The sequence below is a fragment of the Monodon monoceros genome, unplaced genomic scaffold (genome assembly GCF_005190385.1).
Source record: "Monodon monoceros isolate NGI ecotype Baffin Bay Population unplaced genomic scaffold, NGI_Narwhal_1 Super_Scaffold_20, whole genome shotgun sequence".
Classification (NCBI taxonomy): domain Eukaryota; kingdom Metazoa; phylum Chordata; class Mammalia; order Artiodactyla; family Monodontidae; genus Monodon; species Monodon monoceros.
In genome coordinates this window covers 90,071,919-90,088,887 of record NW_021703777.1, presented here as the reverse complement: position 1 = coordinate 90,088,887, position 16,969 = coordinate 90,071,919, and the positions used below count along the sequence as shown (strand labels likewise).

Here is a 16,969-nt window from a genome sequence, read left to right as displayed (position 1 = left end):
TGGATTTCTAATGTTTTAGATATTTTAAAATTTTGATTCTGTGAATCATGTGTGAATATATGAATATACTGAGGCCAAACGGGAGAAGATGGGGGTAATCATACTGAACCATTGATGGAAATTTGTTAGATTAAAATATATATTAAGGGAGAGAATGAATAAAGTTCAAGAAGGAAAAGCCAAGGTAGATGAAAGCAAGGAGGCAGCTTATCGCTTGCATGTAAAATGAACTGACTTTTTGTGGAATTCTCATTGATAGGGTTTAGAATTAACTTTGTTTTCTTAATAAGAAGATGATGTCTCAAAAATAGCATTGGAAACTAAATGTAGATCAATATTTGCTTTTTCTTTGGACCCTAGATTCAGAAATGAAATACACTGCTTGAGTTGCCAGTTTTATATGGTTTATTTTTCTTTTCTATAGAATGGACATAATTGAATTGAATTGAAACATAGTGGTTCAGATCCATTCAATATCAGACTTTCTGCCAAATCCTATGCTTAGCACTAGGGAATAAGAAAGAATAAATCAAGATCTAAGTCCAAGAGGGCCTACGTGATTACCAAGACTAACATTTCTTATTTACACACCAGGATGTCCTTTGTACCAGAATATATTCTCATTACATAGAGAAAATCTTGAGGTTGAACATAGAAATAGACTTCCATGCAGGAAAAAGTGTTCACAAATAAAGAAGTACAGCATATAACTTCACATTGTTTCATAATAGGAATTGATCATGGCCATAACACATACATGTCATCATACCTAATCAAAAATTATATTTATTGTTAATTTCAAAATAACTTAATTTCATTGATTCCACATATTGTTCAGTTACCAGGTATTAATATCAATATTGCTTTGCCAGCATCAATACTGAATAAAAATAATGAGATGATCTATTTTTTTAGTTGCGTTAAACAAATTAACATTTTGAGAAAAGTCTTCAAATTGATAGCCACTGGCTTCGGCATGCAATGATAGCTCTTTTGTGTGGAATTATAAGAAACTATAGTTCAAAATTAACGCATGTCTGCCTAGTGTGAATTGCTTAAAAAAAAAAGTTGTCCCCAAAATCACATTTCAGTATGCTGTATACTCTGAAGATTTAAGCCATATAAAATCAGCATAAATTTTGAGGGTAGGAAAAGGTGTCATTTAAAGCAAATCCCTTTGAGAAGTGAAACCTTTTAGTTCAGACATCAGGATATGTTTTAATGGTGCTTGAAAAAAAGTCTCATTTCACTCGAGTACAGGAAAATACTAGAGGCTTTCAGATAACATGAGCCGACCAATTCAGTGCTTTATAGATCCTTCATTCAGTGGGGTTTTTTCTATACGACTTAGTTCAGATCATTTGCATTAGTTCTTATATCATTCAATACATTGCTAAACTGGATAGTAAAGAGAGTCAGTGCATGTTCTAGATCTGTAGCTGTCGTGCCCTGCTTTACTGAGAAGTTTAAGTAAATCCCTCTACCCCTGAACACCCCGTATCCCACCATTGATAACCATAGCCACTAGCTGGCCTAAAGTGGCCTCAATGTATCTTGCTTAGCCCAAGCAGACGTGGCCCGTGGGCTCTGAAATATTTGAGTTAGTTGCCAGTATTTAAAAATTAGGAAGATTGATCTAAAAACTTCCGTTTTTAGTTTCTCTTGAGAAAATCAGATTGTTTGGCAGCTTTCCATTACAGCAGAGCCGCAGTCCATCAGAGCTGAATATTAGTTGCTACAACAGAGAATATCATCACTATCACCAAGGTCCTCTTTGTCCCCAGGGATCGGTCTGCTCTTCCCCGTCTCTCTTCCCCATTTTATTTCTTTACAAGCAGCCTGCTTCTCTCATGTATGTTTCCTGCATGGCCTCTGTAGGCAAGTGAATGTGCAACCTCTAATTCAAACCCTTCTTGAATATTAAACATCATCCACCTGTATCAAGATCCATCTTTCCTGCCTTCTTCAGCCACTGCCCTGTTTAGTCATCACCCTACTATATCTTCTGTATACTGGAATCATTTGTCATCTCCACACTCTGCTCACCCATTCCTGGGATAACTGTCTTTCTCACTGTCTTGTCACAATCAGACTTCTCCAAATGGAGACAAAAAGATATCTCTCTTCTAAACCTTACTAACTCTAAGTTTTTGTAATTTGTGTAATTCATCTCTGCAGTTAGGCTGTATGCTATTTTAGGACAAGATTTATGCCTGACTTATTTTTAGAAATTCCATGTTGCCATAAAAATAAGAGCCATTCAGGACATATTTGATGAATGAATGAGTAGTAGTTGTAGTAGAAATAGTAGTAATAATACAACTAACAATGCTTGTGTTAGAGGGAAATTAGGAAACATTTGAACCAAGTGAGAAGTATACTTATTTTCATCGTATCTCCCTTGACCACCCATCTTCTTGACCCTGGCTTCAAGAAACCATGATCACTACACAGCACTAAACAAAGAACAGGATATGTGGCTGCAACTAAAAACCGCTAGAATATATTAAGCTTTTACTATATTGCTACAGCATGTCACTTCTTTCCTACCCAATGCAAGTACCAAATATAGATTTTGTTCTTCCTACTCAAATTTCAACAGCAGCTGCTGTCCACAGTAAAGGACAATTAACAGGACTCTGTTCCAGGACCTGAAAGTACTGATTCTGTGCCATTGCTATGAGATTTCAATTGGAGAATTCAAATGGGTTCATTTACTCGTGGACACTAATTATACATAATACCCTTAAAGGAAATATAACTGTTTAATTTTTCCAACTGTGACTATCTCTCGTTCATTTCTTAGCCAGTATCGTAAATCGACATGTATGTACACAGTGCATAAAGCTACATGGTCAAAGATACTATGACTCAAGTCACAAATTAGTAATACATATTTGATGAATGCATAGTAATATGTTAAAGTATGAAATTTATTTATCATCTTGTGTATAATACAGTTCATTCTTGATGCCATCTTTACCAGGTAATCGTTCTGCATAAACATAATCACAAGAGGTTTTTTCTGTGTTAACATATGGAGTGATCAATAAATTTTCATATCTAAAATTTCTAACCTTTTTTTGTTCTACAGCACTCTCAACAATAACAACATTACTAGACTTTCTGTGGCAAGTTTCAACCATATGCCTAAACTTAGGACTTTGTAAGTAGCCACAATATATATATAAAGTCAATTTAATCAATTAATGATTCCCCTTAAGTACTGTTTTTAGTAAGTAAAGAATATGACCACTAGATCATCATGGGGTAGACAAGGGAAACACCACTTTTTAAAAAGTTCTGGATATGATATTTGAATAAATGAACTATTATTCTGAAAACTTGAAAGCTTCCTTTTAAATGATGTGCGTTATGGGAAGTTTGGGGGAGGGAGAAAAACATTTACTTTGAGCTATTGTGGAGATCACATTTCATTAAGAAATGGAAGACTCCTTGATTGGCTGTCAGAAATGATAAATGGTAAATCTTTATGATTTTATTACTGTATGGCAAGCAATCCTAATAAAGCTAAACTGGCTCTCCAGCATTCTTTGTGACGTAAAATTATAGCATCACCCTTTAGTGCTTCTGTAATCAAGGTTGTGTCAGCATTTATATTTTAAAATATCTTTTCAGGAGTTACAGATGGACATTAAAATATTTTAGATGGATAAAAATGATTCTCTAATAAAAGTGTTTGATACAGCTATTTTTTTCTCTTAGAGAAAAATTAATCCTCAAAGCCCAGGGTGGGGTATTTAGTTAAAGCATTTTCAGAGATAAATAGCATTTGAACTGGGTTTCAGAATCACCTTGACCTAAAAATATATATTATATACAACATGTGAGAAATGGTGAGAAACAAAACCAAGCATTGGACTTTTTGAAAAAATATGCGTTTTTAAGTAGAGTAAATATATTTTGATAGGGTTTTCAAAATATTTTCGTTTTACAATAATTTATAACTGAAAACATTACATTTATTTTCTCTCTTTAGTCAAAAATCAGTTGAATTGCCACTTTTTAATGAATTAGATAATACCAATACTAATGTCATTTTTTCCTCACTAAAACTGAGCTCTTCATGGGCTATAATTTCCTTGGAATATAATTAAGCAAAATAAAATCATTCTAAAAGTAAGCAGGCATAACTAAGTTTTGTTTTCTTGGGGCTATCAGATTGAGACTAACTGGCAAAATGAAGAGCCCAGGTCACTCAAACTATATTTAATGAAGTTGGTTTCTCATTAGTTTTAGCTAAGTTTTTAAAAACAAATTAAATAGTATAGTGAGTCTTATTTTCTTGTGGAAATCCACTACAGTTTGTCTTACTAATCAGGTTTTTAAATTTTTATATTCTTTTCTCGTTTCAAATGTGTGCACATCTAATTGAATCATCGTAATGTACTTGGTTTCAATGGAAATATTTAAAGAGCAATGATGTGGAACGTGCCTTGTGGCTTCCAAAAGATGCCACTTTGACCTCCAAGCAAACTTCACCAGAGGTCACCCAGCGTTCCCAAAATGTGCCTTTCTGTCCTGTGGCATGCTGTCTAGTTTGGATGCAAGACAGTCTATTCCATACCTCGAGGCTCAAGGAGAATATAAAACAGTCATCTGACTTTAAATTCCCTTGCTTTGGTTGTTTCATTATTCTGTATTATCATTGCTACTTAAAAATTCCATTTTTATGGTCCAATTAGCTTTCTGGACTGGGTTTCATGTTTTAATATCCATTACTGTTATTGGGTTATAATCGAGCACATCAGCTAAAAAGGGCTAAAATGGTATTACCATGGCATAGATGATTCTGGGAATGATGCTTTGATTTATAGCTTTGGATGTCCTTTTCTTTAGTTTGAAAAAACATAAAAGCCAGTTTGAAGTCATTTACCTAATTTAGTGGATACATTTGTCTGATATTTTATTAATGGAGAAGTGCTATTTACCACTTGGAAGGGATCCATGATCTGGTGTGGATCCCTGCCAGCGTAGAGGGGGCTGGCATAATTCCTTCACTCCCAGCCATTTATGTCTTTTAATTTCAGTTCCTGCTCTTTGAGGCTATGTCCCCAAGAGCCAAAAGCAGCTAATCCCTTTTACTGCGATTAAACAAAAAGAAGGAAATCAGAATAGGGATGTGAAAAGAAATGGTTTATATTGAATTATTATTCTGTCGGGTTCAGCAAAAAATGAAAGTGACCTGCTAAAAAAGTTTTGCCAGCAGTTGCCACAGAGACTAATAATGACAAGACTAACTGGTATTTCAAACTGGGAGCCACAACTTTTCTTAACATGCCTCCTACCCCTGCCTGAGCCCAGACTTCCCCATTCCTCCACCCCACCCCCACTGGCTGCCGGTATGTTGGGACTGCAGAGCAATTTGCCTTGGACTTCTTTGTGTCTCTTTGTCCCTTTGAATAGACATAGGCAAAAGATTTTCATGGTCATGTTCAAGCTTCTGTATACTTACTTAGCTCAGAGGTAGATGAAGAGGGACTTGAGTCTGTGGTTATAAACCAGTTTAATTTTTAGGAAAATAATTAGATTGGCATTTATTAAGCTTTAACCTATTTATAGGTAGAGACGAAGTTATATGTTATTATGAATGAATTTTCCAAGTTTTGAAATGACTCTTTTCTGTTTTCTTGCTTTAAACTTCTTGGCTCTCATTTAGTCGACTCCATTCGAACAACCTGTATTGTGACTGCCACCTGGCCTGGCTCTCGGACTGGCTACGCCAAAGGCCTCGGGTGGGCCTCTACACTCAATGTATGGGGCCATCCCACCTAAGGGGCCATAACGTAGCTGAGGTTCAAAAACGAGAATTTGTCTGCAGTGGTAAGGGAGAAAGAACCTTTCTGTTTTCATATTCCCGTATGCTATGATGTAAGGAACTGTGTAAGGTGCATGCTTCAGAGGTTTCACTGTTCCTCACTAATGTGCAGTTATGCACTAATCACTCTGTGGAAATCCTCTGTGTTAGGGATGATGTCATAGGCTCTAAGACATTTGTGCATGGTTGGCAATTACTGATTACTTTCACCTAAGTTATGATGAAGGATTTTTCAGTTTTCAGTCCAAGGGAAAGATAAGAAATTCCTAAATTACAGTTCTGTTTGCTACTCATGATTTTACCTTTAGGTAAGAATTTATTTCTATTTTGATGTTAACAATTGCAAAAATGATGAACTAATCTTGGATCCCGGCTGGGAAATTGAAAAAGTAACAGAACTGTAGTTGCAAAGTGACAAAATACTTTTCATGTGATGCAATCCTACCTAAAAGAGATAAATGACTAACTTTAGTAACAAAAATCTGAAAACAAAAATAAGACACCGGTTATGTAAAGTATCGACAGGTGACATTCAGTTAGTTCTTTCTTTGTGCTTAAGCATCAGTCTAAGTATTTCAGAAATATTTACCTCATTTTTACCTCCCTCATAACATCTGTCGAGAAATGTAACATTACATTAAAGTTTAAAATGCTGAGAAAAAGAAATGGTAAGTAACCTTGTCGAAGGTTGTAGAGTTAAGTCCAAGGATCTCAACCTAGGCAGTCTGATTCCCAATCCATATAAATTATTTCTGTTTCAGAAGTGTCTGTTCAAAATAACAATAAAACAGAAATTTTAAATATTTGTAATGCATCATAAATACCAGTTTCCTAAAGGAAGAGTGAGAAGACATACTAGTTCAGGATTCTATTTTATTGCTGTCCTTTAGACCTTTTTATGTATTTTCTCATGCTTTTTGTAACCCAAACAAAATTTTCTTATAATGTCATGGAATGTGCTCAGTAGGTCTGATTGCTTTATAAAAAATTAAGTAAGGAAATGACTAACAATTTGTTCCTAACCACTTTTTTCTCTTTTCACTTTTTTCCTTCCTGTTTTCTAGATGAGGAAGAAGGCAAGTTCACGTTTCTTGTTTAGACTGAGACTATTTTTGTAAAGTGTGAGAACTTGTTGAGAGGGACCTGGTTAGTAATTAGCCTGTAGCTTCCTCCCTGGGTATCACCACCACTCGGGCCCTTTCTCTGCAGGGCAGAGAGGTCTGGCCCTGCTGCAGGGACAAACCCAGCGTTTGCAGATGCCTATTTGGTACAAAATGCCTGACAGCCTGTTGTTCACCATTTGAACAGTAAAATTTCAATACTGAGTAGTAAAATATATACCTCTGGGTAACTACTTAGCCTAAAATTTTAAGCCATACAAAGTCAAAAAAAGAATCATCTAGATTACAACTAACAGAATGACCTGATACAAATTATTACAACTTCAAAAAAAGCGGTAATTTTGAACCTACCCAGAAATCAAACTTAGCATCATCTATTTCCCCCACACTTATTGGCACATGATTACTTATTTAGACAGCTATGTCTACCGAGAGGGAAGTTTTACTGTTTTCCTTTCCTTCTTTGAGTTAAAGTAAGTTAAGCTACTTAAATTCAATAAAGACCGTGCTCTATCTAAGCTTATTAGAAATGAAATATAGATTAGTCTGAAGTTGCTGCTTTTTTTGGAACTCATAATAAATTTGAATAGAATTCTAGTTTCAAATCAGAATTTAACCTCTCTCACAAATCTTTCAAATTTTAAAAATTATCATTTTTGTAATTAGTTTTAAAAATCTCATTTGCTTTATCGGTACTGACCCCAAAACATACATGCATGCTTCCTAAAATATATTGTAGAAATATAGTATCGTTTTATAATCAGGTATTTAGAGAAATGCATTTCTGTTTAATAACGTGCTTTGTTATTTTAGCTAAGTTTGTGTGTTTCACAATGATGAGATTGAGGAGGAAAAACTATAACTTCCGTTTGTTTCTTTTTCAGGTCACCAATCATTTATGGCGCCGTCTTGCAGTGTTTTGCATTGTCCAGCTGCTTGTACCTGTAGCAACAATATCGTAGACTGCCGTGGGAAAGGTCTCACTGAGATCCCCACAAATCTGCCAGAGACTATCACGGAAATGTATGTTCCCTGAATTCCCTCATATACCCCCACCTCCTCAATAACCCAAGCCATGACTTTCTTTAGGAGATTCTGGGTTTATCAAAGGCCAAACTGATCCATTAGCTTAGACAAATGTTTCTTTCAGAATTGTATTGACCTTGACTCTGTTTAACTAAATATCTTATTGAAGTGGCTAGGATTTTTCTTTCTCTTTTTTTCAACACAGGTAGAATTAAAAGGAATGCATTTCAAGGAAAAATAATACTTTCAGTTTTCTTCAGAAGGTGTTAGGCGCTTTAGGAAAAATAAGAGTATGAGTACCTCATTTATCCAATTGGTTCTGGAGATCTGCTTCTGCCCATTTCTAGCTTGGAGTGGTGGAAAATAAAAGAAAAACAAAGCTGGGGTAATAAATCATAGAAACAAGATAACTAGACGATGTCTGCCTTCTCAAGACAACACGTTTTAAAACACAGTTTCACTGTTTTGTTTGAACCGTTGTATAGTCCACCACAAAGGATAAAAAAGATAATATTATCAAGTCAAAATGTATAAGATTTTTAAATTAGTGAGCATTTTAGCTTATTTGAGCCAATGGCTACCTCCATCAAAAATTAAATTCTCTCAACAAAATATTTCATGCCTATTTTGTATGCAGCTGCTGGATTCATTTCTGTGTCCTAGCCAAATATAAGTCATGTGGCTAAAACAATGTCACATAAGATGTAAAGTGGACTACGTTTACCATCTTGGGAAGTAAGCATTAGGAAAAATCTTTACCTTAATATCTATTAACGAAGAAAGCACCTCTTAACCACCCAGCCTACCATATATTGTTTTAGAAGTTAATTCTAAATTTGAATTAAATAAATATTTTGGGACATATTTGGTTGAAATAATAAAGTACGATCAACTTCTTTAGATAGGCCTTCATAGTAGGCACCAAAAAAAATAAGTTATTTTCAAGAACTATTCATTATTTTTTTGACTGTTAACTGCCCTAATTTATCTTATATGAGAATAATCTTAATTCATAAGACCCACTAACATTATTTTAAAGTATTTAATATGTGCTTAAAAGTGTACTTAGAGAGATGCAGTACTTGACACAGACAAAGAATATATGTATGCACATAATAATATTATTCTCATCAAATTTTAATTGATGAAACACTACCTTGGCCATAAAAGACATTTGTATTTTTAGCTGAACCTTGAAAGAAGAACAATATATGTCTTGGGAAGAGGCATTCTGTGAAAGAGAAACATTGGGGACAAAGGGTAGAGGTGGCAGTGAACATTTTGTTTTAGGGATTGCACAGTTGAGCCTAATTAGAGTAAGAGGTGCATGTTGAGGCATCATGGAAAATAATGCTTCAAAAACAACATCTCCATCTAATTCTAAAGCCACAGATTGCATAAGGCCTCTCATCTTAGAAGTTGTAATATATGATGAAGTAGATAGTAGAAAGACATAGTAACTGTTCACACAGAGAAATAGTATATCCATCTCTCCAGGCACAAGCATTTATTAAGTAAACACTTATTATTACATAAAGGCAGCATGAATTCTCCACTGATCTCCATCAAGTGACATGCAAGTTAAAAGCTATAAAATGAGGTACAAAGTAATACATGTTGTAAGAGAGGAAAAACTAAAGGTCAAGGTTTTTATTTTTTTCATTAATTTTTATTGGAGTATATCTGCTTTACAATGTTGTGTCAGTTTCTGCTGTACAGCAAAGTGAATCAGTTATACATATACATATACCCACTCTTTTTTAGATTTCCTTCCCACTTAGGTCACCACAGATCATTGAGTAGGGTTCCCTGTGCTAAACAGTAGGTTCTCATTAGTTATACATAGTAGTGTATATATGTCAATCCCAATCTCCCAATTCATCCCATCCCCCTTTCCCCCCTTGGTAACTGTAAGTTTGTTCTCTACATCAGTGACTCTATTTCTGCTTTGCCTATCAAATTACCAATGGCAGTTTTTACAGAATTAGAACAAAAAATTTTACAATTTTTATGGAAAAACAAAAGACCCCGAATAGCCAAAGCAGTCTTGAGAAAGAAAAACAGAGCTGGAGGAATCAGGCTCCCTGACTTCAGACTATACTACAAAGCTACGGTAACCAAGACAGTATGGTACTGGCACAAAAACAGAAATATAGATCAATGGAACAGGATAGAAAGCCCAGAGATAAACCCATGCACCTATGGTCTCCTAATCTATGACAAAGGAGGCAAGAATATACAATGGAGAAAAGACGGTCTCTTCAATAAGTGGTGCTGGGAAAACTGGACAGCTACATGTAAAAGAATGAAATTAGAACACTCCCTAACACCAGACACAAAAATAAGCTCAAATGGATTAAAGACCTAAATGTAAGTTTAAGGTATTTATTACAGAGGGCGTAAAGTGGAGAACAAGTTGCAGTGGTTAACTAGAGTCAGAAAGCTTTAGTTAGAACCTGAGGTCTACCTATCATTTACTAACTGTAAGACCGTATGCAAGTTACTTATCCTCTATGGGGTTATCTTCTCATCTGAACTAACTGTCGTCAGTTTGTAGTGAAAGAATTAACACATGTAGAGCTTCATGTGCTTAGACGATAGTACTCATTGAATGATACCTCGATCTCAAGCCTTCATGTAGGAGGTAACGTGTGCGGTAGGCCTTGAAGGATAATTAGTGAATGGAGCTGCAAAGATGAGAAAAGAGCTTTCAGCAGTAATGAACCTTATGAGCATAGGCAATAAGAATGGAAATCCAAGATACTGCCACACAGGAACTCAATTTGATTGGTATTTGGTACCTGAGAGAGTTAAGGAAACAAAGTTGAAAAGGTAGGTTGGAGCTAATTCATGGAGGACTTTGATAGTATAAGGATCTAAATCTTTCTTTGGAATGCATTTGAACACAGGAGTTTGAATCTCTAAGAAGAATTAATATGACAGCTGTGCACCAGTGGTTTGGCAAAAGGAGAGAAAACCAGGCTTAAGGCTTCTTAGGAGACTATTATGTTGGTCGAGGGGAGTTGTCATGAGATCAGGAGCTAGTAAGTAATAGTAGGAATGATGATGTGGAAGCAGCTATGATAGCTAATACAGAAGCAAAATTAATAGGATTTGGCCTTTGATGAGATGAGAAAAAGGACTCAAAGATGATGCCAAAATTTCAAGTATGAGGGCTGGGGAGATGGTGGTTATGGCGTTGTATATAAGAAGTTGAGGAACAGGACCAAAACTAGGAAGGAAGATGATGGTGAGCAAAATTTGTGAGATACCGAAGTTCCAGTAAGATATTTAGAGACACTAAAATAATACAGACTATGATAATTTGGAAGAAGACAGGATTTGAGGCAAAGATTTTGGAGTAATTAATATTATTTAAAAAAATAAAAAGTAGATGGTTAACACCATCAGATGGCCAATGGAAAGGAGAAAAACAGAAGAGAAACCCGAGGGGACTAAACAAAAACAGCAGAGGGCCACAATAGGTAAGGGAGGAAGGAGCTTCTGGGAAAAATGATGCTCCTGAGTCAGATAACTCCAGGCGATGAACCAAGAGGAGATCTGAGAACAGGTCTTACAATTTGACCAGCATATTGTTCTTGAAGGATTCAAGATAGAGTGATAGGTAAGTAAGCTGCTCTTCAGAGTGTTAAGAAAGGTCAGAGGTGATGAATATTGGAGAGAGCAGATATGGAGTAGTTTGAAGAGTTTAGCTGAGAAAGGATTTTTTAAAGAAGACAATTGCAATGATAAAGGACAGACGGGTTTATTTTAAGGTGCAGAAACCTGCAGTCATTAGAAAGTCAGAGAGGAAGAATTGGTTTAGAGAGACATGAGAGTGTGAGAGTTAGATAAGATATATGTGGAAGCAAGATTGTTCTGGGCCCAGGAGGGGATTGATCAAATCCTGACGATAGAAAAGGAGACAAAAATGCTGTTGCTGGTTGACAAAAGAGGAGTGAGTTGTAGACATAACAGACTGAAAGGAATATGAAACATTTCAAATGGTTTAGCTCATGTAGTCTATTTTATGTTTTGTCACAGAGCTTTTCTTACATTTTGTATGCTCTATAGATTTTGTATGATGGTGGAATTTAGTAGCATAAAAGTTAGACTAACTAATATGTCCCAACGAGTTTGTCTGTGTTGAGGTGGTGGTTTATCAGGCAAAGCTATAATAAATTCATAAGTAGAGATGAAAACATATGTGAAGCTCTAGGTGAATTTTACTTCTCTGATTATTACATTATCAGCTTTATCAGTAGAGCATCTGGTAAAAAATCATATTGATCTTCAACTCCAACAAAATACACCCATTACCATTCATTATAGTGGCACAACTTACTAGCTTAGTGACTCACTTCTTTTATTACTCTTCTACTTTTTTATTAAAGAATCAGTAAGGGGCTTCCCTGGTGGCGCAGTGGTTGAGAGTCAGCCTGCCGATGCATGGGACATGGGTTTGTGCCCCGGTCTGGGAGGATCCCACATGCCACGGAGCAGCTGGGCCCGTGAGCCATGGCTTCTGGGCCTGCGCGTCCGGAGCCTGTGCTCTACAACAGGAGAGGCCACAGCAGTGAGAGGCCCGCATACCGCAAAAAAAAAAAAAAAAAGAATCAGTAAGATTCATAAAGTGTAGAAATAAAGTTAGCAACATCTTTAAAAATTTTTATACATTCTATATTTTTAATACATGATGAACTGAACATTTTAAACTCCCTTCATATTTTTCATATAATGTTTTAAAATTGGATTTTACCAGTAAATTATTAGTAGAATTTCTTTATTGAAAATTATCAGACATTTCATTCAGTAATGTTGAGTTGACTTCCTACTGTTTAGTGTGTCTTTATTCCTGTAACTATCTCATATTGTGACAAAAAGAAAGTATGTATGTATGATGTGTAGCAGTGATCAACTGCCTGTAAATCTGGGTAGAAAAACTTGCCTCACCCTTTCCTTTTATCTGATTTGTGCTTGCAACTATAACTTCACACTTGTGGTATGTGCTTAAATTTGTTAAGATATAGAAGGGAACTATTCCTTTAAAGTCAGAATTGAAATAATTGGAGAAGAAGGAATAGAAAAGAGACTAGCATTTATCTAATGCCTGCAGTGTTGGATACTATGCACATATTGTAGCATTTGATCTTCTCATTGACCTTTGATGGATGTATATGTGCAATTTAAATAAAATAGGAAAACTAATGCAGAGGCATGTGTTAGATAAAGGTTGGTTTTATTTCTCCAAGAGGCCTCATTATCCTGATGATTTTACCATGGTCCAGGATCTGTCCTCCCATTTGCAGACTATCAATCTGATTTTGACTGCACTTAATTATTACATTTTGTAACTATATATCCATATACGTATATGTATATATATATATATTTGTGTTGTGTGTTTGTCTTCACTACTAAAGCAGCTCTATGAAGACAGGAACTGCTTCTGTTCTAATCACCACTGAACACCCAGCAACAAATCTAGTTCCTGGCACATAGTAGGCCCTTGATAAATATAAGATAAATATTTATTGAATGAATGGATAATGTAAAAATTAAACATTTAAAGCAGATTTATCTCTGAAAGGGTGGAGTTATATTAAGCACGATTAAAAAAAAAATCTGAAGGAGCAGTCCATTCTCTTCCCATAGAAAAATGAAATGATGCTTTTTAAGCATAAAATCAATAAGAGAAATTTTAATGAAAAAAAGTTATGAATAGAATGCTTAATGAAAGGAGCTAAAATGGGCTAACTAAAAATTCCTTTGTTAAATTCCCTGCTTCCTGTCCTGGCTTGGATTCTACTCTCTACATGCATCTGAGAGCAACTTTTTTCTGCTCTAGGTTGACCAAGCCAGTATCTAATAGGTACCCTCCTTCTTTAGATGTAATAATTAATTCAATCTTTTTATAGACATCTTAGACATCTTTCTCTAAGGTCACATTTTCTCTGTAACAAAGCCTATAGACGTTTACCTCAAATCCCTCAAAAGTTGACAACTTCATTTTGCTATTTAAAAAAAGACCAGGCTCAAAAAAGTTAAGAAATCTTATAAAAAAACAACTTTCCAATTATGAAGTGACTAAACTGGCCTCAGTCTTAGATTTATTTGACTCCAAAGTCTGTTTTCCATCCTCCATCCAGCTGCAAAAGAAAGATAGATGTGGCTTAGCTTGTTGGGATATTATAAAAGGGATGATTGAAAAAAATGAAGAGAGGTAGATATCAGAAAAACAGGACACTTTAAGAAACTTACATGTGAAGGGAACATAGAAGGAGCACAGAGAAAGACAAGGCATGAAGGTATAGGAATGTTTACAAAACTAAGAACTGTTTCATATGACTTTATATCTACAACTGTTGTCTTCTTTCCTAGTCTCTATTAAGTAATTTCATATCTCCCTAGATTTTGTCTACATAGAAGTTATCACAGCTTAATTTGATATTCTGGTTAATGTCAAACTACCCTATTAGACTGCAAGCTTAATGAGGGCAGGATCATGTCTTTTTTCCTCACCATTTTTGTCCCAAAACTTAGCACAGTGTGGGCGGGGAGAAGAACAGTACTGGGGTGGGGGGTCTGGGACATACAATCAGGAGAGCCTCCAAGCCTCCATTCTTCCTAGTAAAAGAAAATGTGACAAAGGAGTATGGACTAATGAAGATAGATGGGGGGAAATAGAATGTGTAATATCAGGTAAAATTAGGTTTAGAAGAAAGAAGTTGTTGCTGCCATGGAATCTTTCCAGCACTTGGCTGCTTTGAACATTGTTGGTTGGGTACCTTGTTTTCATACACATGGAATGCCTTAGGCAAGTCTATACAAGGCCTGACCCATGGCAACAAAGTCATTAATAGCAAATTGATTCTCTATATATCAAATCCTCAGAATTAATTTCTTAAATCTTGTCTTGAGGTGTAATACTTTGAATGTGATGTGATAGATTGCTGTAAAGTAGACATTTAGTTCTCTTCAATCCAGTTATAGATTTTCTGTGGCATAGCACCTGTCCAAACCATTATACAGAAATTCCATAAATCACGGAGAACAGTTAGTAAAAACATAGGTTGAACAATTTAGTATGTCTTGTTCACTCTTGGGTCTTACTGCTTTTAATCTTGGTTGCATTTTTCAGGGCTCCAAAGCTGGGAGCCATACAATTCTTCCTTTTATTTGTCTGAGAGAAGATAAGGAAGCGTTCAAATTTCGGGAAAGGAAAGTATGGTAGCAAAGTTCTTAGGCCAGGTCTTATGAGGGCTGTCTCTGTTTTCTAAGATGTATTGCAAATTTTCAGAAGTTATAGTATTTGTTTTGGATGTGCTATTCAAATAGGTAAAATGGAAAGGGAACTCACTTTGTTGTATAAACTTATTGGACTGCTTTTACTCTGCTAGTAGTAAAGAAGCCTATTTCAAAGAGATTCACAGTATTAGAGGTTGGATATGAAGTTAGGAGTACATTTTTTTCCCTTTTGTTTACTCTGGATCATTTGCATGCATAATTATAAAGAAATGAAAGTGAGAATGATTCTTGAATGCTCTGATTACAAACTGCATTTATGACACTGAATATAATTTAAAAAATACATCTTTGTCCTCCATTTCTGTTTAGGCACTCTTCCTGTGTTTAACCCTTTTGCATGCTATTTCTGCATTTGCCCCTTCCAAAAGGGGCATCCTTATTTCTATTAAATAATACTTGCCAAATTTTGAATCTGCATATTTCAAAGTTTCTGTTGGTAGGGATATGTAAATTAGATTTGATCAACTTGTTGTTAAATAACCTATTCTATACTAGCTTATTAGGAAAGTTACAAGTACTCATGATATCAAGCATGACTTTTTGACTATTTAACATGCACTCAGGAATATCTCAGCTAATAGCACAGCTGTCATGCTGTGTAATTGGTTCATTTTCTTTTAATTATGCCCAAATTTTGAAAATAAATTTTAAAAATAAATATAACATAACAGTTTGACTAATTTTTATAGCACATGTAAATTACCTTGACTTTACTATTTAGACAATATCGATAAAATATCTCTGAAGTTTTCACATCATGATTTCATCATAAGTTAGGAGCTTAGAAAAAGACATAATAATTTAGCTTCTTACAGAATGCAGAAAGCCAATTCATTGTTCAGTATACAAACTAAGATCACCACTGAGTTTCCTCACAACAAACATCTCACTTAATTCTTAGTCGTCAGTAGCCGTGCTTAGTGTAATCCCTACAGCAATTTTGATAGTTCCACAGCAAAATAGTATAAGATAAATTAGGTAAAATACATTTAAAACTAAACTAAACCTGTAGTTCCATAGACCATTATTGAGTTCACTAATAATCATTAGAGCGTTTTCATCTTTATTTTGGCAAAATTCTCAATTTTATATGCATATCTTGAACAATCTTTAATTCCTATTGAATGAAATAGTAGGATAATCATCTTTGTAAAGAGAATTCATCTTTATTAAGAGTGTGGGTTCATGAAAAGAAAATTATTTGCTCTTATTTCCCTCAATTTACTTCCTTTTTTCCAAATTTACTGAGGAATAATTGACAAATACAGTTGTATATATTTAAAGGCTACAACATGATGATTTGATATACTTACTCATTGTGAAATGATTACCAAGATCAAGATAATTAACACATTCATCACCTCAAATAGTTAACTCTTTTTTTGTGTGTGGTAAGAATGCTTAAGTTCTACTCTCCACAATTTTCAAGTATATAATATTTGAAATATATTATTAACTGTAGTCACTGTGCCGTACATTTGACCCTCAGAACTTATTCTTCTTATAACTAAAAATTTATACCTTTTGACCTTCATCTTCCCAGCCACCAACCTCTGCGACCACTATTCTATTCTGTTTTTATGAAATCAGATTTTTTTTTTCGATTCTGCATGTAAATGATAGCATACATTATTTGTATTTACCTGTTTGGCTTATTTCACTTAGCATATGCCTT

The 16,969-nt window shown here is 35.0% G+C and overlaps 1 protein-coding gene across 1 annotated transcript in view; it reads left to right on the top strand.

Annotated features, from left to right (window-relative positions):
* SLIT2 (slit guidance ligand 2) overlaps positions 1-16,969 on the top strand; it is a 143,236-nt gene that overhangs the window by 14,489 nt on the left and 111,778 nt on the right. The window contains exons 3-5 of the mRNA XM_029234935.1: positions 3,095-3,166; positions 5,681-5,844; positions 7,845-7,983. Of these exons, the coding sequence (XP_029090768.1) occupies positions 3,147-3,166; positions 5,681-5,844; positions 7,845-7,983 (323 nt within the window). The 5' untranslated portion in view covers positions 3,095-3,146. The remainder of the gene's footprint in view (positions 1-3,094; positions 3,167-5,680; positions 5,845-7,844; positions 7,984-16,969) is intronic.